We start from the raw sequence: 26,045 nt of genomic DNA, 5'->3' as shown, positions 1-26,045 counted from the left end.
CAATTTGGCAGTTGCAGAGTTCAGCTATGTTTAAAATCGCAGCAAATGAGTTAATATGGTAGTATCTAAATCATTAAAATATTCCAAGAGGGTCATGTCATGGCTTCCCTCTCTTTCCCTATGAGTTTTCCAGGTTGTTGGACATTCACACTCATCGTACCCACGTTGGATAGCATCACAGATTCTAGTCTCCTGCTAAAATGTCCTCAACATTACTGGCAGTGTCGATTCCCAACAGATCACCAAGTCCACGTCATGCATTCACTAATCTCTCCTGGAGATTAACAGCAACGTGGGCATCTTAAATTCCACAAATGCAAAAAAATAAAAACAGAAACAAAATTAAAACAAGCTCGGGAAGCAAAAAATAAAACCGGAGGCGACCAAACAAGAGTTTTTAGAGATAAAATATGTTTTTCTTATGTTATCCATGGTCAGTTTTTTTTTAAATAGAACAGTTTGTACATCCGTTAACCCCCCCAAATCCCACAGCGCTAAGCAGCAGCGCAGTCCATGGTGGGACAGGGGGGAACGGAGCCCGTAAAAAACACGAGCAGCAGGATTCACACACACCCCCAAAACACCGCCCAAAACCTCCTTGGGAATGCAGACGGACGGACGGGGCAAGTCCCCCTCCGTCGCCTTCAGGCTTCCTCCAGCCCAATCCTAGCCGACCCGCTGTTGGCCGTGTCCGCGGTTCATCCACTTGAAGGAGTAGTTCACCCCCAAAATGACTTTCTTTTCTGTTGATTACTCATGCCATGGAGACTTGAGTTCCACAATGTTTTTTTTTGTTGCTTTAGTCACATTCATAAGACAATTTCATTACAACATTTCCCCCCCATTGATTCCCGGATGGGGACCCATCTGGAATCAATGGGAGTAAATTTACTATAATACATTTTTTTGTCTTAGGAATGCAAAAAAATACAAAAAGATATTATTGAACTCAAGTTTCCATGGCATGAGTAATCAATAGAAAAAACGTCATTTTGGGGGTGAACTACTCCTTTAAACCCTCTACACTTAGTTGACGGGGGGGTCTGTATCTGGTTCCACTCTTTTGTTTTCACGGCCACACCAAATCTCTTCGCCGAAAATAGCCGATCCAGATCGACTATCGCCGGATAACGTATTTCCCCCGCCCCTCCTCCCAGACTAGGGATCGTGCCAGGGTTCGAGGTGGGACGAAGCTAGAAAACCCCCCTCCTCAGGGATGGACCAGCCAGCTGTTGGCGTCCTCCAGGTCCATGTCCAGCTCCTCGTCCTCGTCCAGGGGCTCGGGGGTCCGGAGCGCCAGCTCGCGCAGGAAGGACTGCGAGTGGGCGGGCGGGCGCGACACGGACCGGAGGCCGATCTTCTTCTTGGTGAGGTGGAACTGGTCGCGGATGAAGTTGTAGAAGTCGTACTCGTAGCGCATGCGGTGGTAGAGCACCTGCAGCGCCTCCAGGGTGGGCGTGTGCTTGCGCACCGTTCCCGTCATGTTCCCCATCTTCCTGTAGTCTGTGGGGGAAGAGAGAAGACCAAAAGGCGGAAATTTAAATGATGGAAATGAACGGGGTGGGGGCGCGATTAACGCGCCTACTACTCCAAGGTTATAATTAATAGTTATGGGTTTTTCATTATAGTTAGCTTTGACTTTTCCCCCCACTTCTAATTCAGTTAGTTTTAATTCATTGTTAGAACAGGTTTGCTGGTTTTTATTTGTTTTTATTTTTTGTGAGAAAGTTTAGTTTAAGAAAAAAAATATATATATATATAATATATATATTTTCACTACTTCTTAAATAGACCTATGTGTTTTCTAAGATCATTTATTATAAAAATTTGAAAAATAATGTATTTATTTATTTATTTTAATCATGAAATGTTTTGCTTTTTGGGGGGGAATGCTTTTTGAAAATGTTTTTAAATTATACAAAACTATAAAGGTCTTTGCTGCATTTTTCAGGCCGAATATCGGTGTGAATTTCGGAGCGCGCAACAAAGAAAATTAACTTGTGTTATGTCAATCACGTTTGCACACTGCCGCCCGTTTCGTATTTATTTATTTTTCTAAGGGACCCATAAAAATGTGTTAGCGACCCACAAATGGGCCCCAACCCAGTGCTTGGGAAACAGTGTTGTAAAAGAGTTGGGTGAGGACATCTCAGAGGAGGTTTGGAATGATATGTGGCGAACACAACAAACAACAACTCAATCATTAGGATGGAGAGAATTCGCTTGGAAAAATTTAATTCGGTATTTTATCACACCCCAAATTAAAAGTAAACAAATGAAAGCTCAGCAGATCTGTTGGAGGAAATGTGATCAAAACGATTCGAATCACTCCCATATATTTTGGTCCTGTAAAAATATTCAGCCCTTCTGGGAAGTCGTACACTCAACTGTATGTGAGGTTTTGGGTTATAACATACCTAATTCATGTTTGGTACTCTATATGGGTCACATGGAGGAATCTGTACTCACAGAGGATCATTACCTAACCAAAATCCTTCTAGTTGCTGCGAAAAAGGCAATTACCAGGAACTGGCTTAACACTGAAGCCCCGGACTATGAACAATGGAGGACGATAATGGACAATATTCAGGACATGGAACAGTTAACACACAAACTGAGGATAAAAGAAGATCTGTTTAACAAAAGATGGGATAAATGGTTGATGTATAAATTCAAAAGAGGAGAATTGCAACTTTGACAATGTAAATGTGAACCCCAGTAACCCCTTGTTTGCTTTTGTATTTGTTTTTATTTTATTTTATATTATTTTGCATGATTGATCTATAATTATTGTTGATGTGCAGTCTTAAATAAAAACAAAGTTAAAAAAAAAAAAAAAAAAAAAATCACAGATGATTATTGTATTCTCCGCTTGAGATGACTCTCTGCATCATTCTTTTTTTCTCTCTCTCTGCCTCTTCTTACACTAAATGCGAGAAATCTCGGGTCTGTCTAATAAGAGGCAGATGGAACGGCATGATAGCGTTGATTTCCCAATAGCGTTAGCGTGTAGCTAAGCTATCGCATCACCGTTGAGGAAAATCAACAAATGTAGGCTATAATCGATATAATATAATGTCACGTCACCGCATCGATGCAGAATAGCGACCGCATCGCGATGCAAGCGAATCAAAAAGTCCAATCCACAACTACACCACACGCAAGGGTGTTGACACCACAGGCAAGAGAAAGCGAGCGCTTGATTTGTTCAAAAATAAAACAACCATATTCCCCATCCACTGACAAAACGGACGGAGCCAACTACGTCATCTAGGCTGCTCAACTCAGCCTAGATGACGTATGACACGACACCCCCCTAAATATTTTACACCAGATCTGAACGAATCACACAAATGATCAATTTGGATTTAAAGCGGCGATTTTTGCCGAAAAGCTACAAGTTTGCATGCCTGTATATATATTCAGTAACTGTTGGACAATCAGTGAGGAAAACGAAGGGCAATATGCAAAAGGCACGTATAAAAACACTGTCTGGACTGGGTTAAGATAAAAGAGCACTTGTTTTCGGATGGAGGTGACAGAGGCGCGCCGTCACAGGCGACCTTGAGCAACGCGAGACACCGCAGAGCGAGGGTTAGCGAGTGAGCTGCCGTGTCCCCCCCCCCCCCCCCCCCTGGTTGCTATGCTGCTTACCGGGGCTCTTGTAGATGTTGAGCACGCCGGTGAAGTAGTGAGGCAGGAGCCTCTCCAGCAGCAGCAGCACATCCTCCAGCTCCTCCAGGACCCCCACCAGGAGGTAGTTCTCCAGGACGTTCTGCTTAGCCCTCTCCAGAGCCCACACCCCTGGTTCCCTGATGGGGGAGAGAGAGAGATTAAGACCTAGAATTATTGAATGCTTTAACCAGTGAAAAATAGCAGATATACAAGCTCACAGCGCGGCACCGAGTGCAGCGCTGCAAGCTTGTAGATCTGCTATTTTTGAAAAAGTTGTGAAAATGTGTGCAAATCTTTGACTATATGTATTTTTAAAGCGAACGTTTGTAACTCAAATTTTGCTTCTGGGGGCTCCCTGGAACTAGATATTTTGAGATGGGGGTCCGTGGCCAAAAAAGTATCAGTTTGGGGGTCCTTCACATGAAAACATTTGAGAACCACTGACATAGTAGTCTCTCAAGAACAGACTAACTGAGCTCCATTTAAGTGAAAAGGACCTTTTCTTTGACGATGGCTGGCCAGATTGCTGACATAGAAACATAGGGGTTTCAAAAACCTTAGAAGGATTCAAAAGACACTTATAGAATCGGGTCAAAATTCAAATTTTCATGATTTTTCAAAAATAGCAGATCTACAAGCTCGCAGCGCGGCACCGAGCTTGTATATATGCTATTTTTCAATAGTTAAAGCATAAAATAATGATACGCAATACTGTGTAACTATTGAAAAATAGCGGCGCTCTGTATTTTTTAACGTTTGTGCAAATCTTTGAATATATATCTTTCAAAGCAAAACATCTGTAACTCAAAACGTCTTGGGGTCCCTGGAACAACACATTTTGAGATGGGGGTCCGCAGCCAAATACATGTAATTTTTGGGGGTCCTTGACATGGCAAAGATTGAGAACCACTGATTTAGAAGAAGGATTTAAGAAGACAGAATAGAATCGGGGCTAAATTATTAAAAGACTTGCACAAATCTTCATCATTAAAAAAAGATTTTTCGCAGAGGAATGTACAGTTTGATACAAGGTCTGCTTAGAAGATCTAAACCCAAGAAAGCACTATAGCTTGTTTCCATTGGGGTCCTGTGCACTCATTTCATTGAAACATTAAATGACAGACACATGTCAATATGTCATGCAACAAACAACTACGTTGGTAGAGTCATAATGTCCTCCTGACTGGGGTCACAGTGGCCCATTCATTCACATGTCTCCACTTACCTGCATTGGGGATGCTGTCCACAGAAATAAGGGATGATGTAGAACACTCTGGGATTGGAGCACTCAGGGTAGTTCTCTAGAATGCACACGTTGATGTCCTGAAGACAAAGAGACGGGAGATACATTCAAACATACATTATTGCTGTTCCCTCCTGAGGGCCACGTTTACTCAGACCTTTGCCCGTAGAAGATGCATGTTATTTATCAATCAGCATGGAATTGCTAGAATCAGAAGTACACCTTCCCTGTTATCGCAAAGTGCACTTCTCTTCTTTATGCATAATTACTTTTTTACGGGAGTATTTCACATAAAATGGGAGGACATACTGTAAGTGTGATTGATTATGAATCCCACAGGATTTACCAATGTTCACATTAGCTTTCATTTCCATTCCTAGAGGGTTGAGGGCTCCACATTACACAGATTCCACATTCTACTGCACATTTCAACCATATGAGCCCTAGCTCATGCCCCAATAGACGAACATTTGACAAAAATCACACTGAGTGTGAAGTGAGCGGTGCTATTTATGAGTTAATTTAATAAGCATCCCGCAAAGCTTGGCCAATGTGACTCTGGGCGAGTGGGTGTACAACAAACTTTGAACAAACAGACAAAGCCAAATGTTGGAGCTTAGCTCCTTCCAGGAGCACTGCTCAAAAATAGGCGAATATTCACAGAAAATAGCAGATCAACAACAACTCATGATGTGCTTCAACGCGAGGCATTGTGGGCTTCTAGATCAGCTATTTTTGGTGAAGAGATTTGGCGTAGAGGCAAAAAGGAGCGAACCAAGTACAGACCTCTCTGGGACTCTCGTCAGTGTAGTACACAAATGTCTTCTAAATCCTAACAGTTTTCTAAAAATCTTAAGTTGTCAATATATCAGTGGTGCTCAAACTCTTTCATTTCAAGGACCCCCAAAATTATAAGTATTTGGCTCTTACAAGTTTTTTTTTTCAGGGAACACCCAGGAGCAAAGATTTTAGTTAAAAAGGGTGGCTTTTAAACAAACTATTTGCAAAAATAGCAGATCTACAAGCTCATGAAGTGACACGCTATGAGCTTGTATATCTTCTATTATTGAGTAGCCCAATTATATATATATATATATATATATATATAAAAAGCTCTTTAGCTCAAATCTAAAATGACACAGATGCTTTGTAATGGGTTAAGCTGTTATACTCTGCTTTCCACATAGAGTGTGACTAGAAGTTGGCCCCAAACTGCTTCCTTAGTGAATCAGATGCTAAATTCATGCAGATTGCAAGAGCCAACTACATTAAAAGGTGCCTGCTCCTGTCATGTTCAGTGTACTGTATGTTAAATTAAATACACTGGTCCTCAGTTATCCCCTGGTCAGCAGCAAAGTGTGAGTTCCATACCAAAAGGTACTGTAATATGGTAATGTTGTCACTAGAGGGAGCCGCTTCACCAAGTCAATTTGCAAGGTGCTCTTCAATGGATGGTAATCGTCTGTGAAACCAAGCTATTGCACCAAACCACATCCTCTAAGCAAAGATAAAGATCTGCTGTAGTATTTTAAGTCGGCAGATTTTAGACACCGGGCTGCCAAATAATCAGCTTGTGTTTAAGTTGATAGTATTTGGAAAATAATCAACAGGTCTGATAATAAATGATGTCCCCTGCGGGCACTAAATCTGAGCTGCAGAAAACACAGGCACGGACCGGGCTACTTCTGAGGTCCTGAGCAACACATTGCTCAAATGCTTTTTGGCTGCCAAAAAAGAACTATCAAATTGTAACAACAACAGACAAATAAACAAACTAAAGTAGCATTTCATCACAGTCGAGAGTCTCAAGACACAATTAACCACTTCTCAGTTAGGCAAGGCAGCCATTATATATATATATATATATATATATATATATATATATATATATATACCGTTGTTTTGGGTTGAGATAGGCACATTTCCTGCCCAGATCATGCATGTCACACGTGTCTTCTTCTTCTTTTTTTATTTTTTACTCTCAAAAAGCGCCAACAATGTAGTGCATTTGAAACTACATTGCAGTGCACATCATGGGGTGATCACTGCTTGCCTCTATGAATTGTTTTATTTTTATTTTTGTTTATTCTATTTTTATTTTATTGCTGAGTGAGCACCAAATGTGCCAATGTCAACCAGAAACATATATATATATATATATATAAACCAGGGACGTGCAGAGAATGTTAGAGAGCCAGGGGCTGACATTTCTAAAGCTCCAAGCTCACAATGCGTCGCGCTGCGAGGCGTTGTGAGCTTGGAGGTCGGCCATTTTCGGTGCTTGATACCACACTGAACTAAGCAATATCAAGTCAATACTGGAGATGTGGCGTAACGGTATGGAAGGGCAATTCCTTCAACATAAGATGCTGCATTCAAGTTCAGGAGAGTTTGGACAAGGCAATTCTCTTGAACACTGCCTTCGGGTATGGCATGGAAAGAGGGCATTTGCATTTCTTTCACCATAGCGAAAACTGCATTCATGGTCTGGAGAGGGCACTTTTTACAGATGGATAAAAAGGGCAGGGGCTCAAGCCCCCTTTGATGTCTATGTGTGCACGTGCCTGCTGGAAACATTTAAAACACACGGCAAGGAGTGAAGTCTGTGCTATACAGTGGACCTGGGAGCGAAATCCATTTCAGGTGACGTAAGCTTTATGGATGGCAACGAGGTCTGAGCAACAAAACACCCCACGAAACATGACTTTCATGGACCTGCTTGCTTGCACACGCGCGCACGCACACACACACACACAGTACATACTAACATGTATGAGGTAAAGGGTGTCGACAAGCCTACGGACGAAAGAAAACAAGACCTCAGGAAAAAAGTGTAATGGTTTAATTCGAGGCTGCCTTTGTGATTTATCACCTAATGGGGCCGTAATGGCTGAATTAGGAAGGGGCCATTTGTCACAGCTAACTGCGGAGGCCGGGACGCTCCATCATAGAGATTACAGCCCAATCAGACAGGAGCAGAGGACCAGGGCTTCCCCTGGGTTGGATGATACACACAGGGGCGTCACAAAGGGGGGTAAAGTGGGACTGAGTTACTAGGGCCCAAGGTGGAGGGGCCTGGAATTATTTTATACTTTAGCTATTGAAAAATAGCAGATATCTGCTATTTTTGAAAAGTTGTGAAAATGTGTGCAAATCTTTGAATATTTTTTAAGCAAACAGTTCAAACAGACTCAAATTTTGCTTCTGGGGGGTCCCTGGAACTAAATATTTTGAGATGGTAGTCAGTAGCCAAATACATATCATTTTTATCATCCTTCACATGAAAAGGTTTCATGTGAACTGTGAGCTTGTAGATCGGCTATTTTTCAATAGTTAAAGCACAAAATAATGTGTAATAATGCGTTCCCAGTCTAAATGGGTATGAAGAACATTCATGGGGGGCCCGCAGTGAATCCTTGTACCCAGGGCCCAGAATTTGGTGCCACACCCCTGGATACACACAGTGAGAGGGGCAGCTGCTAATGGGCAGACACTGGCCTGATAAGACAGCACAACATGTGTCATGCATGGAGGCATTAAACCGTTGACTTGGGTGCCTAGACCGTGGCCTAGCGGTCCGGGCACCCAGGCTCTAAAGTAGGCCCAGGCTCTCTCTCCCTCTCTCATACACTCACACTCAGCGGCGTAGCCAGGATTTACCAACTGGGTGGGCACAGATGTGAGCTTGTACATCGGCTATTTTAAAATAGCGACCATTTAAATATTTACAGGGACACAATACAGTCATTGGAAGTAAACTTGTGGAGATATGGAGATGTTTTAATTTTAGAAATCGCTTCATAATTGACTAAGCTACGATCAAATCAAACTGTGGTGTCTTTCTTTGCTTCCTAGATAGCCTCGCATCGCAGCACAGCGCCGCACAGCGCCGCACAGCGCCGCAAATGTTTTAGTAATTTTTGGGAGGGGAAAAAAACTAAATGGGTGGGCCCAGCCGTGGCTACGCTGCTGCTCTCACTCACTCATACACAGACACACCTGCGCATGATTGCATGCTCAAACTGAATACAGTATTTGGCCACTGCAGATACAAATACAACATTAAGGCCATGGCTACACGGAGCTGGATATTTCTGAAGCTAGAATTTTTTTTGTGTGTTGAGGCTTGCAGCCACATGAAGCTGGATATTTCGGCCGCGAAGCTGGATATTTTTTAAACCGGATAAATAAGTGGAGAGATTGAAAAATATCCGATTCACTGGATCTGTGTAGACAGGGAATCCGGATATCTCTGAAGACTTTACTGTGTGTGTGCTTGTTAGACCTAGATATCTTTGTCGTGTGGACCTAGGTATTTTTTATGTGGATATCTGAAAAACCGGGATATATGAAACATCCTGCTCCGTGTGGACCTAAATAATTTTCTATGTGGATATCTGAAAAACCGGGATATATGAAATATCCAGCTCTGTGTAGCCATGGCCTAAGTTGACCACTGTAGATACAAACACATGCAAACACGTTTAGACAGACTTCATAGTCAAGTCAAGTTTACAACTTCACCGCAAAGAGAGACCCACTAAACAATTTGAACTAGAAGTATAAGTTTATACGTATAAAAAATGGTCTACCAGAGGTATAGATATGCAAGTTTTTTAGATGTCTAAACTTAGACTAGACGTCTAATATACGTCTAATAGACGTCTAAGTTTATACCTGGGTCTAAATTTAGACGTCTAATAGACGTCTATATTTAGACCTTACGGCCGGACGTCTATTAGAAGTCTAAATTTAGACCCAGGTATAAACTTAGACGTCTATTAGACGTATATTAGACGTCTAGTCTAAGTTTAGACGTCTAAAAAACTTGCAAATCTAGACCATTTTTATACGTATAAACTTAGACGTCTGGTATAAGTTTAGATGTATATTAGATGTCTAATATACCTCAAAATGTTTGCTGGGGACATATTAGGATAATTAGGCTTACAATTTAATTATCCAATTAATATACACATACATTTATCATTGCCAATGATAGAGATGCATGAGTGTAAGTTGTAACTGTTCCGTCTCCCTCTGACTGATTAAGGCATCGCGTACATACAGTAGATGTACCACCTGCTTTGCTGGAGCGACCCAAGGACTCTTATTGCTATGGACAGCACAACCAACGCATCCTCATATCAAACAAACCTGTCACAGAGGCCTCCATGGATTGATTACCTCCACACTTGTTTTACACGTGGCTATGAATGGAAATGTACGTTCCATACATTTATTGCTATGAGCGCACATGACCGATGAGGCGTCAAACTGGAATTGCAAATGAATCGCTCCATTTCATTCTACTGCACAGTGGTTCTCAACCTGTTCAGGCCGCGACCCCAAAATAATCATATTTTAACTGGAGACCCCCCACTCTGACGAGTACTAAGAGTTGAAGCATTACATTTTGTATTTACGGTTCTATTGTGAAAATAGCAGATCTACATGCTCACAACGCCTCGCGTTGCGATCGGCTATTTTCCCAGTTTATGCCTCTATTATAGAGGCTCTATATATTTGACAATTTGGCCAATGTTTTTAACTTGTCATTTTAGAAGAATTAAAAGGTACTAAAATTGTCACTTTAGAAATGTGCAGATACCCTAGATACAGTTAAACTTCATGTTGGTTTGTTTACTGTTGAGTGAGAAAACAATGTTGCACAATAAGTTAATCATCTGAGGAACCCCCAAAATAATTTGGGGACCCCCTTGGGGGTCCCGACCCACAGGTTGAGAACAACTGCTCTAGCAGACACCATTCTAATCCGCCTCGATCGTGGGGAAGAGAGAAAAACACGAACAAATATTCTCTTGCACACATCAAGGTAGTCTTGACAGGAACATTGGGAAAGCGAGGCCAAGGCCTATATTTATACACGTTAGCCAAGGCGACATAAATTATGTGCTCGCTAAGTGACTCAACCCTCCCCTCTTGAGCTGAATGGTGCAATTGTCCCCAAAGTCGGTTTGAACTTCATGTTTGACTGCACTGCGTGGGACACTGGGGACAGTATTTATTGGTGATCAGTGGAATGAACCACTGAATAAATCTCCAAAGGAACCACAAGCCCGCCTCCCAAGGGTCTTTTAATAAGTTTAGCATTGTGCTATCATCAATGCAGGGCCTATAAGCCAATGAGAGCCCCTGCTCGTTTGTTTTTAATAATATTTCATGAACAGAACATAATTGTACTGTATGTTCTTCGTTTCACAATTTATTAGATTTTATGAGTTTATTATTATTAATAGATTCCCTCCTATAATTTTGTATTTACATGTGAGGAAGGAATGCATCCTCAGATCCCACGTTAGGATTTGTTGTTGGTGTACAAATGGAACTGCCATTTGTACACTCTCGTCTTCAGAATAAAATGGTCACTTATATTTTACTGGGTACGGAGTTAGATAAGTGAACTGACCAAGTGACCATGACATGATGATACTGACCATGATACTGACATGAGATTGAATGATACTGACCATGATACTAACCATGATACTGACATTGATATTGACCATGATACTGACTGATACTGACATGATACTGACATGATATTGACCATGAAACTGACATGATACTGCCCATGATACTGACATGATACTGACCATGATACTGACATGATATTGACCAATGACCATGATACTGACATGATATTGACCATGATACTGACCATGATACTGTCACGATACTGACATGATATTGACCATGATACTGACATGATACTGCCCATGATACTGACATGATATTGACCAATTTACTGACATGATACTGACCATGATACTGACATGATATTGACCATGATACTGACATGATATTGACCATGATACTGACATGATACTGACCATGATACTGACATGATATTGACCATGATACTGACATGATACTGACACGATACTGACATGATATTGACCAAGATACTGATCATGATACTGACATGATATTGACCAAGATACTGATCATGATACTGACCATGATACTGACATGATACTAACCATGATACTGACATGATATTGACCATGATACTGACATGATACTGACCATGATACTGACATGATATTGACCATGACACTGACACGATACTGACATGATATTGACCATGATACTGACCATGATACTGACATGATATTGACCATGATACTGACATGATATTGACCATGATACTGACATGATATTGACCATGATACTGACATGATATTGACCATGATACTGACATGATATTGACCATGATGCTGACCATGATACTGACATGCTACTGACCATGATACTGACATGCTACTGACCATGATACTGACATGATATTGACATGATACTGACCATGATACTGACATGATATTGACCATGATACTGACATGATACTGACCATGATACTGACATGATATTGACATGATACTGACCATGATACTGACATGATATTGACCATGATACTGACATGATCCTGACCATGATACTGACATGATACTGACCATGATACTGACGTGATACTGACATGATACTGACATGATACTGACCATGATACTGACATGATACTGACCATGATACTGACGTGATACTGACGTGATACTGACATGATGCTGACATGATACTGACATGATACTGACCATGATACTGACCATGATACTGACCATGATACTGACATGATACTGACATGATACTGACATGATACTGACATGATACTGACCATGATACTGACCATGATACTGACCATGATACTGACATGATACTGACATGATACTGACATGATACTGACATGATATTGACAATGATACTGACATGATATTGACAATGATACTGACATGAGATTGTCATGATGCTGACCATGATACTAACCATGATACTGACCAAGATCTGATCATGATACTGACCATGATACTGACATGATACTGACCATGATACTGACATGATACTGACATGATACTAACCATGATACTGACATGATACTAACCATGATACTGACCAAGATCTGATCATGATACTAACCATGATACTGACATGATACTAACCATGATACTGACCAAGATCTGATCATGATACTGACCATGATACTGACATGATACTGACCATGATACTGACATGATACTGACATGATACTGACCACGATACTGTCATGATACTGACATGATACTGACCATGATACTGACATGATACTGACATGATACTCACCATGATACTGACCATGATACTGACATGATACTGACCATGATGCTGACATGATACTGACCATGATACTGACCATGATACTGACATGATACTGTCCATGATACTGACCATGATACTGACCATGATACTGACCATGATACTGACCATGATACTGACATGATGCTGACATGATACTCACCATGATACTGACCATGATACTGACCATGATACTGACCATGATACTGACATGATACTGACATGATACTGACATGACACTGACATGATGCTGACATGATACTGACATGATACTGACATGATACTCACCATGATACTCACCATGATACTGACCATGATACTGACATGATACTGACCATGATACTGACCATGATACTGACATGATACTGACATGATACTGACATGATACTGACATGATACTGACATGATACTCACCATGATACTGACCATGATACTGACCACGATACTGACATGATATTGACATGATATTGACATGAGATTGACATGATACTAACCATGGGTGGTCATTCCTCTCCTGCCAGTCCACCACCCCACTAGAAGTGTTATTCCCACTGGTTAGGTTCTCCCTCTCTCTCATCCCCATTACGTATGATAAACATGATCTGTCTCTACACTCGATACATTTGAGAAGAAACCCAAGCTACAAGTTGTTACGGGAACAGGCTGTGACGCGGGCATTAAATATACAATGCATGCTTATATTTCACACAAGCAGCTCCTCGGGTTGGCCAAGCTCTTAAACAGAGAATGGTTGAGTGAATTCCCTCGTGGAGCCTTTCTTCAACTAGCTGCAGTGGTGGAAAAAGTAATCATATATTTTACTTTAGTAAAAGTGGCAATACTGGAATATAGAAATACTCTGTTACAAGTAAAAGTCCGGAATTCAAAATGTACTTGAGTAAAAGTATGAAAATGTTGGCATCAGAATGTACTTAAAGTACCAAAAGTAAAAGTACAAAAAAGTTTTTGAAAATAGTAGATCTACAAGCTCACAACGTGTTGTGATGCGAAGTGTTGTGAGCTTGTAGATCAGCTATTTTCAAATAGCCACGGTATAAAATAGGGCTAAAGTGGTTTATGCATGTTTTATAATATAATAATTTATATCTGTAAGTAACAAGTAACAAAAGTTTTCAAATAAATGTAGTGGAGTAAAAGTTCCATTTTTGGATCCGAGATGTACATTACTTAAGTAAATGTACTTAGTTACTTTACACCACTGACTAGCCGTACACAACTCCAATGAACACTATTGTGGCCCACAAATGAAAAAGAGAGAAAGAGAGAGAGAGAGAATACAAAAAGAAAGACGTGTAGTAGAGAAAGGCAGACGGACAGGATATGACACGTGTGACCAATTCTGAAACTGAAGTTTGTAGCCAGGAAGTCCCTCCTCCACCTTGTTCTGTCACTGTAGGACACTCACTGAGAGGTCAGGAAAACGTCTGGGGACCCGACCCCAACTATTGTATATAAAACAATACACTTAAATAATCTGGGTTCAGTCAAGTTCTGACTTGGATGTATTTATAAATTCAGAATACAAAAAAAAACATTACACACACACACACACACACACACACACACACACACACACACACACACACACACACACACACACACACACACACACACACTATGGTGGTAAAATGGTAAAAGGGTGCATTTCTATAGTGCCTTTGTCCAAAGCACTTTACAATGAGCATCCCATTCACACACATTCACAGCGGAGGGACACCTTTGCAAGGCATCAACCTGTTATTTCGGGGCAGTTGGCTCGAGTGTCTTGCTCAAGGACACTTACACACTCAGGAGGAGTCAGGGTTTCGTACCAGGAACATTCCGACTCCAAGAATCCCTTGCGCACGCACGCACACACACACGCGAAGGCACACGCGCGCACACACACACACGCACACGCACACTAGGGCATTCACGAATTGTGATTTTTAGTATTCTAATTATTCAACCTCAAGTATTCGAATTGTCGAATATTGAGTCACATTAAATGTAATACCTACAATTCCAAGTGCTTGTCAGGGAGGGGGTCCCCAGGTTCAAATATGTTTATTTTGGGGGTCACGGCCTAAAAAGGTTTGAGAACCCCTGGTATAGAGCATTAACAATTTCATCCACCAGGGGCATTGACAACTCATTCTTATGACTTCCTATCCCCCCAAGCTTTATAAACTATAGATTTTTTAAAGAGAAAAAAAAAAGCGAATATTCGACTTCTGTGAACAATGTCGAATAGTGACTTTGATATTCAAATATTCTAATATTCAAATAATTGGTGAATGCCCTAGCACGCACGCACGCACGCACGCACGCACGCACGCACGCACGCACGCACGCACGCACGCACGCACGCACGCACGCACGCACGCACGCACGCACGCACGCACGCACGCACGCACGCACGCACGCACGCACGCACACACACACACACACACACACACACACACACACACACACACACACACACACACACACACACACACACACACACACACACACACACACACACACACACACACACACACACACACACACACACACACCCCTATTCCGTTTAGGAAGCCCCATTAGTATTGGAGAGGCAACTTGTGTGTTGTAGGAACACTCATTGTTCCTATACTCCATGTAGATTAAGCCAAGTGAGCATGCAGTTAGCCGAGCACTCACAGAAACTGTATCTAAATGAGCCTTAATCTGTCCAGCCTCCTCCCATTCCAGTGAATGGAATGTAAGCATGAATGGCGACAAGAGTGAATGACTTCAACCCTTTCCCATGGGACGGTTTGCCTTGGGCCTGATTTACTTACTCAGTTGTGTTGCCAGTGTTGGGCATCGAAACCAGTCAACCTGCAAGCTTACAACACTTGTGATCATGTAGACAACAAAGTATAAATCAGAGTTTCCTCTAACTGAGGGGATGCCAACGGGGATGCCATTAACAAAATAATTCTCAGCCTTGAAAGGCCATATGAAAAAAGCTTTATACAAGAATTATTTTTCAGCAAATGTACCGTGAACTTCCAAAGCATTAAAAAATTTAGAGTGATTTGTTTTAATTCAAAAGCCATACTTTGCTTCAAATCAACTTCTCTGTTTGTTTTAAGCTACATTTCTATTCTTCCAAGCTCTAACTGGCTAGACTCTATATTATGGCAGGACAATTCCTCTGATTCCAGGTGCTAGGGTAAACCGCCAAACACAGCAAAGTACGCTAAACTGTTTTTACAAACTTCTACCGCTCTCTGTATTATTCTTAAGTAGGGTACAAAAAATGTTTATAAAAGCATATTTGCAAATGATGTTTGGCACTGATCTGTGGAGCAGGTTTGGCATTTATCCTGGCTGTGGAAGCAGGGACTTTGTTGACTGGAAAACCCAATGAGTCAAAGTATGAGTGTACATGTTTGATATGACAAATGAACTGCGTGTCGTGATGACTTCTCAGAGGAGAGGCTTGTTACTAGGAATGGGATTATATGAAAATGTCATGTGATTATTGTGACAAAACATCGCGATTTATGATATTATCGCGATAATCAAAATCCATTATTCTGGGGCGGAACATTTGCCAAAAAAATTGCAGATCTACAAGCTCGCAACGCGACGCGTTGTGAGCTTGTAGATCGGCTATTTTTTTTCGCATCGGCACCTCCATCTTGTTCAAGTGTGCCATGTCTTGCCAGGGTAAAACATAGAGTATGTTTCATGCCAAGGAACTTAGCCTTTAGTTCTGTGTTGTTTGTACAGTATGTATATTCATAGATTTCATTTGTAGTCCTGCAGCGGCCATGTTGAGGACCAACACAGGTGTTTCAATGTGTCTGATTGATTGGCATAGAACTAAATGTTCTACACCAATCAGAACACCTGTGTTGGTCCTCAACATGGCCGCTGTAGGACTACAAATGAAACCCATGAATAGCTGAGTGAAACAGTCAACGTAGAGACAAACGGTGATTATCAGCCTGTGGCAAAAATAATTTCTCCCCGTGTACATTTTTCTCCATTGCGCTGCGTTTATTTTTTTTTATTTTTTTAACGTGCCAAACAAAACCGCTCTCAATGATGTACAGTAGCCGACGTCCTGACCAGATAAACACCAGAGCAAAAGGCCAGTGTTGTGTCAGCCGTTCGTTTCTGTAATGAATGTAGGGGGAAGACATGTGGAACGTTTGCAGAGCTCGTGTCTAAAACAAGAACCTTCATGAGCTCTCTGTGTGTACTGAATATGCGTGTCTGTTTGCATGGGAAGGTATATATATGCGTGTGTACACTGGCTCATGCTCATGCTCATGCCTCCGCCTCTGTGTGTATATGTGTCCAGCCCATGCCATTGCATCTGCGTGTACAGTATAGTGCAGGGACGTGCAGAGACGTTTAGAGAGGCAGGGGCTGAAATTTCCAAAAGGGCCTTTAAATAGCCGACCTCCAAGCTCACAACGCGTCAACACTGAACTAAGCATAATCTAGTCTGGGATCACTTCACTTTTCAGGGTTGTATCCGGGCCGGAACTAATCAACCGGAAACAGTTTTAACAGGGCTATTCTTTCAACATAAGATGCTGCATTCAAGTTCAGGAGAGTTTGGACAAGGCAATTCTATTGAATGCTGCCTTCTGGGGCGGCATAGCTCAGGGGTAGTGAAACCGTTATTAGAGCACGAAGGGTTCCCAGTTCGAATCCGGGCTCCCCCTGAGTTAATGTCGAAGAGTCCTTGAGCAAGACTCTGAACCCCTAATTGCTCCCGGTGAGTAGGTTTGTGCCTTGCATGGTTTCCTCCGCCACCGGTGTATGAATGTGTGCGTGAATGGGTGAATGTAATGCACAATCTATGTAAAGTGCCTTGGATAAAAGCACTATATAAATGCACCATTTACCATTTAAGGTATGGCATGGGAAGAGGGGGAATTTGCATTTCTTTCACCATAGTAAAAACTGCATTTATTGGAGAGGGCATTTTTTAAAGACAGATAAAAGGGCAGGGGCTCAAGCCCCCTTTGATGTCTATCTGTGCACATGCCTGGTATAGTGCATGCGTGTGTGTGTGTGTGTGTGTGTGTGTGTGTGTGTGTGTGTGTGTGTGTGTGTGTGTGTGTGTGTGTGTGGACTATAGGGTTGGGGAGTGGATGGAAACTCTAAGCCTACCACAGGAATGTCTCAGCAACACGTGCGTTGGGTTCCCTGGGCTCTGGGCTGGAGGAACTGACAGTGTTCTTTCATTGACACCTCTCGTGCACAGACTGCACACCCCGGCCACAGGGGCACGCAGGGATCAGCCGGGCTAATACACACCAGGCAGGGGGACAGACAGGGGTGTCGCACCACCAAATTCTGGGCCCTGGGTACAAGGATTCACTGCGGGCCCCCCCATGAATTTTCTTCATAGGGGGAGGAGGGGGTTTAATCCCATTTAGACTGGGAACGCGTTATTATGGATTATTTTGTGCTTTAACTATTGAACAATAGCAGATATGCAAGCTCACAGCGCGGCACCGAGTCTTTGAATATTTCAAATCCTTCTAAGGTTTTTTTGGAAAAACCTATGTTTCTATGTCAGTGGTGCTCAAACTTTTTCATGTGAAGGACCCCCAAAATGATATGTATTTGGCCACGGACCCCCATCTCAAAACATTTCGTTCCGGGTACCCCCCCCCCCCGAAGCAAAATTTGAGTTACAAATGTTCGCTTAAAAAAATACATATATTCAAAGATTTTCACACATTTTCACGACTTTTGAAAAAATAGCAGATATACAAGCTCGCAGTGCGGCACCGAGTGCCACGCTGTGAGCTTGTATATCTGCTATTTTTCAATAGTTAAAGCATAAAATACTTAGGGCCCCTCCACCTTGGGCCCTGGTAACTCAGTCCCACTCCCCCCCCTTGTGACGCCCCTGGGGGACAGACCCCAAAGACGGGCCCGACCCGGCCAACTCTGCTGTTCGCTCTGCACTATAGGCTGGGTGTTGACACAGCAGAGTGAGGTGGGTGAACACACACACACAAACGCACGCACGTACAAGCAAGCAAGCAAGCAAGCACGCACACACGCACACAGGTAAGCCTGTGGGTCCATAGTAGCACAGTCGCTCCCTTTAACCCATTTAGGCCTAGAATTATTGAATGCTTTAACCAGTGAAAAATAGCAGATATACAAGCTCACAGCACGGCACCGAGTGCCGCGCTGCGAGCTTGTAGCGAGCTTGTAGAGAGCTTGTAGAGAGCTGCTTGTAGCGAGCTGCTATTTTTGAAAAAAGTCGTGAAAATGTGTGCAAATCTTTGAATATATGTATTTTCAAAGTGAACGATTGTAACTCAAATTTTGCTTCTGGGGGGTCCCTGGAACTAAATATTTTGAGATGGGGGGTCCGTGGCCAAATAAATATCATTTTGGGGGTCCTTCACATGAAAAGGTTTGAGAACCACTGACATAGTAGTCTCTCAAGAACAGACTACCTGAGCTCCAGTTAAGTGAAAAGGACCTTTTCTTTGACGATGGCTAGCCAGATTGCTGACAAAAAGTCTTAGGATTCAAAAGACACTTATAGAATCGGGTAAAAATTCTAATTTTCACGATTTTTTAAAAATAGCAGATCTACAAGCTCGCAGCGCGCTGCGAGCTTGTAGATCTGCTATTTTTCAATAGTTAAAGCATAAAATAATGATGCACAATAATGTGTACCCGTTCTGAATAGGTTAACTGTGGCGAGGGCGAGGGGGCCCCTCTGCTCTGCATACTTTAATAACTCAACTCACATGGTCCACAACTCCAGGGAAGGCGGTGCGGTACTTAATTACACCCAGTCAGACCCCAGTCAGGATGACATTCACTCCGCCAGCCTCCTGATGGGGCTGCAGGTATGAACCGCTCTACAGTAGTGCGAGTGAATTAGTTGTGACCAAAGGTGGCAGTTTACCATGAGAAATGTCACAGCTTGTCTCCGTGTGTGTATACATTTTTACAGTCTATGGGTTGGTTCCCTTGACACATCACTGTGGCATGACAGGTAACATCACCTATGTAAAAGTCCATATATGCGTATTCCCCAGAATCCCTTTTATGCCCATATATGTAGATCCCTGATGTCATCAATATTAAGCCCATATCTAAAAGGACCTCATATGGGAATGCCCATATGGAGGAAGGAGGACAGCCCATATCTGTGCGGCTGGTTCAGACAGGGATCTCCATGTATGGGCATATAAGGGATGTACTAAATACAGTACATGGATCTCTATAAATGGGTAACTGGTCTGATATACATCACTGGCCAGATGGCCAAGAATTGGCGCATGTCACCCTGAGGCGTCTTACTAGTAAGCATTTCTGTGTGTGTGTGTGTGTGTGTGTGTGTGTGTGTGTGTGTGTGCGTGCGTGCGTGCGTGCGTGCGTGCGTGCGTGCGTGTGTGCGTGTAGGTGTTTTGTATGTGTGGGTGGGTATTGATCGGTGATTTATCTCTCCCAGACTAAAAACAAAACAACGGTGATGCCACTTGATCTTAGTGACATCATCACTTTTGTTCTATTCCTCTGTAAAATATTTATCTTTTCAATTCATTAGCGGAGATAAACACTCGTACCACACACACACACACACACACACACACACACGCACGCACGCACGCACGCACGCACGCACGCACGCACGCACGCACGCACGCACGCACGCACGCACGCTCTACATCAAATATTCATGGAAACAGCAAAAAGCTGCTAGGGTGACAGATTGGTCCTTCTTAGGATGTCCACTGAATGATTCAAACGGTCATTTTGTTCCCAGAGCTCTGAGGCTGTGGAATGATAATGATTATAATAGTTATATCTGCCTGACACCACTGTCTAATAACATGTCTAATAATTCGTTTTGCTCCATGTGTGCGTGTGTACAGCATTCACTTGTGTTGGATCCAACATTATGTTGGAATTAGGATTAGTATTAAACAATGATGCTGGTTGCAATGGAATCTAAGTATAATATTAACATCAAAACAAAAGCGGTATTAAGGGAAAGGATCGCTTTAGGCTATTCTATGAAGTCTCTAGACATCATAGAATGGGACTTCATGCACTGACAAAGTCGACTTCAACTCAACTTTTTACTGAGTTGAGTCGACAAGTCGTTAATGCCCTAGTGGCTGTGTATATGTAGGTATTCTGTCTTCCGAGCAATCTTCGTTCCTACTCTCACCGATGGACATGAAGTGTGGGTCATGACCCAAAGTATAAGTGGGTGCAAGCGGCCGAAATGTGTTTTCTCAGAAGGGTGGCTGGTATCTCCCTTAGAGATAGGGTGAGAAGTTCAATCACCTGAGAGAGACTTGCCTCCCGAGGGCCTTCCTAGGAAGGTCCTCGATGCACGTCCCACTGGGAGAAAAGGGGAATTCCTGCCCCATGAAGACGTTTCAGAGCATATTCCCATCAACTCCCTGCTAACTGCACAGTACCACTTCACTGCTTCACTGCCCAAACCATAGCTAAGTACTACCTGTGCTCTATAAAACCTGCACAAAATCAGCTGCTTTTGTGGGGGGGGGGAGAGGCCATAATTGCTCTTAAAATTGTGAAACGTTCTAGGGTCAAAATGTGTACTATGACATTTTAGTGCAGCCTGAGTTAACAACTGTGCAACACAGATGTTCAGACCTAACCATGTGATGTGTTTTAAATAAGGGCAGGTCTCTAATTGGGATCCTAATCAGATTTAAATATTGGGTTAGCAAAGAATTCTCCACCTTCCAGCGTCCCTGTGGCAACGCATGTACTCTGCCTTCAAAGGGAGCACGTTGTGGTTCCAATGAACTTCTGCATCAGAGAAATGTTACAGCGCTGTGTGGTTCAGAACGGGGGCTCTCAACAGTGGTGGCTCCACCGGCTTCATCGGGAATCGATTCCTTGCATTTTCGCAAGAGATACATTATGTCAGTGTTTCTCAACCACTGTGCCTGCCTGGGGACCTTTGGTGTGCCCCTAAGAGGGGTCAAGTGTGCCCCTTGAAACTGCTTGAAAGCCAGCATTGTATTTATCATTTTAAAAATGATTTAAACTAGTGATCTACAGCCGATCTACAGCCGATGATCTACAGCCGATCTACAGCCGATCTACAAGGACACAACGCCTCCCGGTGCGAGGCGCTGTGTGCTTGTAGATCTGCTGTTTTCACAACTGTTGTGCGACAGCCTTGTATGATGAAGCAGGGCTTTACTTTGCAAAGAAACATACACATTTGAAACTTGGAGATACAAGGTTTCTTCCCGACAGTGACGATATTTACACCCCGTATTTTGTTGGTGTGCCCTTGGATTCTTAGGACATGAAAAGTGCAGAAAAAAAGGTTGAGAAACACTGCATTATGTAACCCTAACCCTAACTGTGAATTCATTTTATTCATTGACTTAAATTAAATAAAAATTAAACGTTTACCAAATATGGAGATGACTGACATCATAGATGGCTGACATCATAGACCACATGAGACTGACACAGTCCATATATGGGCATTCCAAGATATGGGCTTAATATGACATCAGGGATGTGGGCATAAAAGGGACAAGGAGAGAATGGTTAGCACACACGCGCAAACTGGCACGAGATATTAGTGACTCGCGGGAACCACACTTGCAATTTACAACAGCATCTTTCTAGTTTTATACTGGAAGTCAATGGAGGTCAGATTGGGCTCAAGTTTTGCCTACATATGGATAGGACTGAGGTCATAGTACTGACATCATAGTACTGACATAATAGTACTGACATCATAATACTGACATCATAGTACTGACATCATAATACTGACATCAAATTACTGAGGTCATAGTACTGACATCATAGCACTGCCATCATAGTACTGACATCATAGTAATGACATCATAATACTGACATCAAATTACTGAGGTCATAGTACTGACATCATAGTACTGACATCATAGTACTGACATAATAGTACTGACATCATAGTACTGACATAATAGAACTGACATCAAATTACTGAGGTCATAGTACTGACATCATAGTACTGACATCATAGTACTGACATAATAGTACTGACATCATAGTACTGACATCATAGTACTGACATAATAGAACTGACATCATAATACTGACATCAAATTACTGAGGTCATAGTACTGACATCATAGTACTGACATCATAATACTGACATCAAATTACCCGTAATTGTCTGACTATAAGCCGCAGCTTTTTTCCCATGTTTTGAACCCTGTGGCTTATACAACGGTGCGCTTATATATATTTTTACAGCTAACGGCCAGTTAGTTAGTTTTACAATGGTCTTTAACAAGGATTTATACATAGACATTTTACAGCTAACGGCCACCAGGGGCGCTCTAGTGGGAAGCAGGAAGGACACCTGCGGCTTATAGTCAGGTGCGGCTTATATGTTAACATTTATTTTTTTGTTCTAAATTTAGCTGTTGCAGCTTATATTCAGGTGTGGCTTATAGTCCAGCAATTACGGTACTAAGGTCATAGTACTGTGGTCATAGTATTGACATCATAGTACTGACATCATAGTACTGACATCATAGTACTGACATCATAGTACTGAGGTCATATACAGGCCACAGGATATCTGAGATCCACATGTAAGCCATGCCATCATTAGACCTTGGCATGATTTTCCCCTTTTCATTTTCGATCAACTGTATTTTCACAGGTTTTTTTTCTTTTTTTTCTTGACTGATTGAGGGTCTGTTTATTTATTTTGTTTAACGAGGGCCTAAAATGCCATTTGAGACTGACAGAACAGCAGGGCTACACAAATATGTTTAGCTTGAGCATGTCATTTACAACACAAGTTAATGAATAAATAATGAAAATAATGAGGACAAAAATAAATAAAGAATAAAGATTGTGTGTTGGTGTTCTTATGAAATATCCCACAATATAGTGCAGTATATTTATCCAGATGATAGGCTACACTCACAGAATACTGTAAAGCATGTATAAATACCTTTCTCTGCATTTTTAGCAAAACTCTCATTAAGCGCACGCATTGGAGTGCGCACGCCTCTGTAATTATAGCTGGCACTGCACTGGAATGTGGAATTTATAGTAAAAAAAAGGCGGTTCAAATAATGTTCCAACTGTGCTCGTGTGTTTATGAAACACGCTGGCTTGGACCCAAGGCAGACACAGATTTAATGCACTGCTATTGGCAAGTCTGTAACCCGGAGTCGTAAAATGACTGCAAGGCTTTGATGAAGCATCCAGATGCCTTGGGATTTCCAGCCATCAACATTTTTGGCACAGATCTTTTAGTCAGTGTAGTGACTAGTGACTAGGCCCTAGGGCAGTAACAATGACCTATAGGAGTGAATAGTGTTAGTCAGTGTACCCATAGGAGTGACTAGGCTCCCGGGCGATAACAATGAGACAGAGAAGCACAAACATTCAGCGAGAAGTGGCCTCTAGGGGAGCTGCATTTCTCTGAGACACGTCTCAGACAGACATCAGAATAGTGATTTATAGCTCTGATATTGAAAACAATCAGAAGGGTTGCTAGTAGAAACCGGGTTGAATTTGATGGGTCGGGGCAGGACGGGACTGGGACGGAGAGGGGGGGTCCATGTCTTCGTTTTTTATATCCCCTCTGGTCCTTCATTTTTATGGCCGGTGGGGATATGTTTTATCGCTGCTTCTGGTCAGATTGAATTATAATGCATGCATTCAAACTTTTGGGAAACATTCCCAACAGAATATTTTTTTGCGACCGTCAGGGAGCAGTTTACTATGAAAACCTCCACCGGCCGTCCGTCGGTCGGTCACACGTCACACCTTTGCCCTGCTCATATCTCCGCATCAGTATATAGGGCTTGTTTGTTTATTGTATGACATCACGCCACATCATCAGCTGTGGACTCTGTGATGTCATCGTATCGCATCAGTATATAGGGCTTGTTTGTTTATTGTATGACATCACGCCACATCATCAGCTGTGGACTCTGTGATGTCATCGTATCTCCATATATGGCCATCTCCGTATATGGAGATATAAGTCGTCCATGCCCAAGTATGGGCTGGTGAGGTCAGACTTTGTGTGATGCGTAGGTTATCTCCATATATGGAGATTCAACATTCCAGGCAATGCTCTCTTCCCTGGTGAGAATTGCCCCTTTATATAGGGCTTGTTTGTGTATTGTATGACATCACGCCACATCATCAGCTGTGGACTCTGTGATGTCATCGTATCTCCATATATGGCCATCTCCGTATATGGAGATATAAGTCGTCCATGCCCAAGTATGGGCTGGTGAGGTCAGACTTTGTGTGATGCGTAGGTTATCTCCATATATGGAGATTCAACATTCCAGGTGTAACTATGGCTACCCGTATGACGTGAGAGGTGGAGGTTGTGATATTTGTGGAGATAAGCGACCAACGGTCGCTTATCTCCCGATTAGGGAGTCTTACTGGTATTAATCACTATTTAATTGCGACCAAGGGTCGCAGTTTACCATGAGAAACGTCACAGCTTGTCCGCGTGTAGACATGTACACGGTCTACGGGCAAACCCATAGACCGTAAAAATGTGTCATCATTAGGGATGCGGTATCGGTACTCGTGGTATCGGTACTCGACCCGATACAACCCTATTTTGCTGTACTCGTACTCGCCAGATACTTCTCACGGCAGCGCCCGATACTCTGCTGGGGCGTCACAAGGGGGAGAAAAGTGGGACTGAGTTACTAGGGCTCAAGGTGAAAGCCAGGGCCTTAATTATTTTATACTTTTGCTATTGAAAAATAGCAGATATGCAAGCTCACAGTGCCGCACTGCGAACGAGGCACCAGTGCTCCAACGATACAGCTGCGACCACTTAAAGGCATCAGCATCACGGCATGCCTTGTTGCGCTAAACTTACCTCTAAAGTTGAATCTCTTTAATATATCCTTCACCACCTCACGCA

The 26,045-nt window shown here is 42.4% G+C and overlaps 1 protein-coding gene across 1 annotated transcript in view; it reads right to left on the bottom strand.

The window, feature by feature from the left end:
- Positions 1–1,210: 1,210 nt before the first annotated feature.
- Positions 1,211–26,045, bottom strand: part of usta (uronyl 2-sulfotransferase a) — a gene marked incomplete at both ends in the record, with an annotated part of 196,931 nt that continues 172,096 nt past the window's right edge. Inside the window, 3 exons of the mRNA XM_080744165.1 lie at positions 1,211–1,503; positions 3,655–3,812; positions 4,901–4,998. Of these exons, the coding sequence (XP_080600291.1) occupies positions 1,211–1,503; positions 3,655–3,812; positions 4,901–4,998 (549 nt within the window). The remainder of the gene's footprint in view (positions 1,504–3,654; positions 3,813–4,900; positions 4,999–26,045) is intronic.

The sequence above is a fragment of the Nannobrachium achirus genome (genome assembly GCF_963921795.1).
Source record: "Nannobrachium achirus genome assembly, chromosome: 16".
NCBI lineage: Eukaryota > Metazoa > Chordata > Actinopteri > Myctophiformes > Myctophidae > Nannobrachium > Nannobrachium achirus.
Note: the sequence above shows the minus strand (reverse complement) of the source record. Positions and strands in the feature narration are given on the sequence as shown.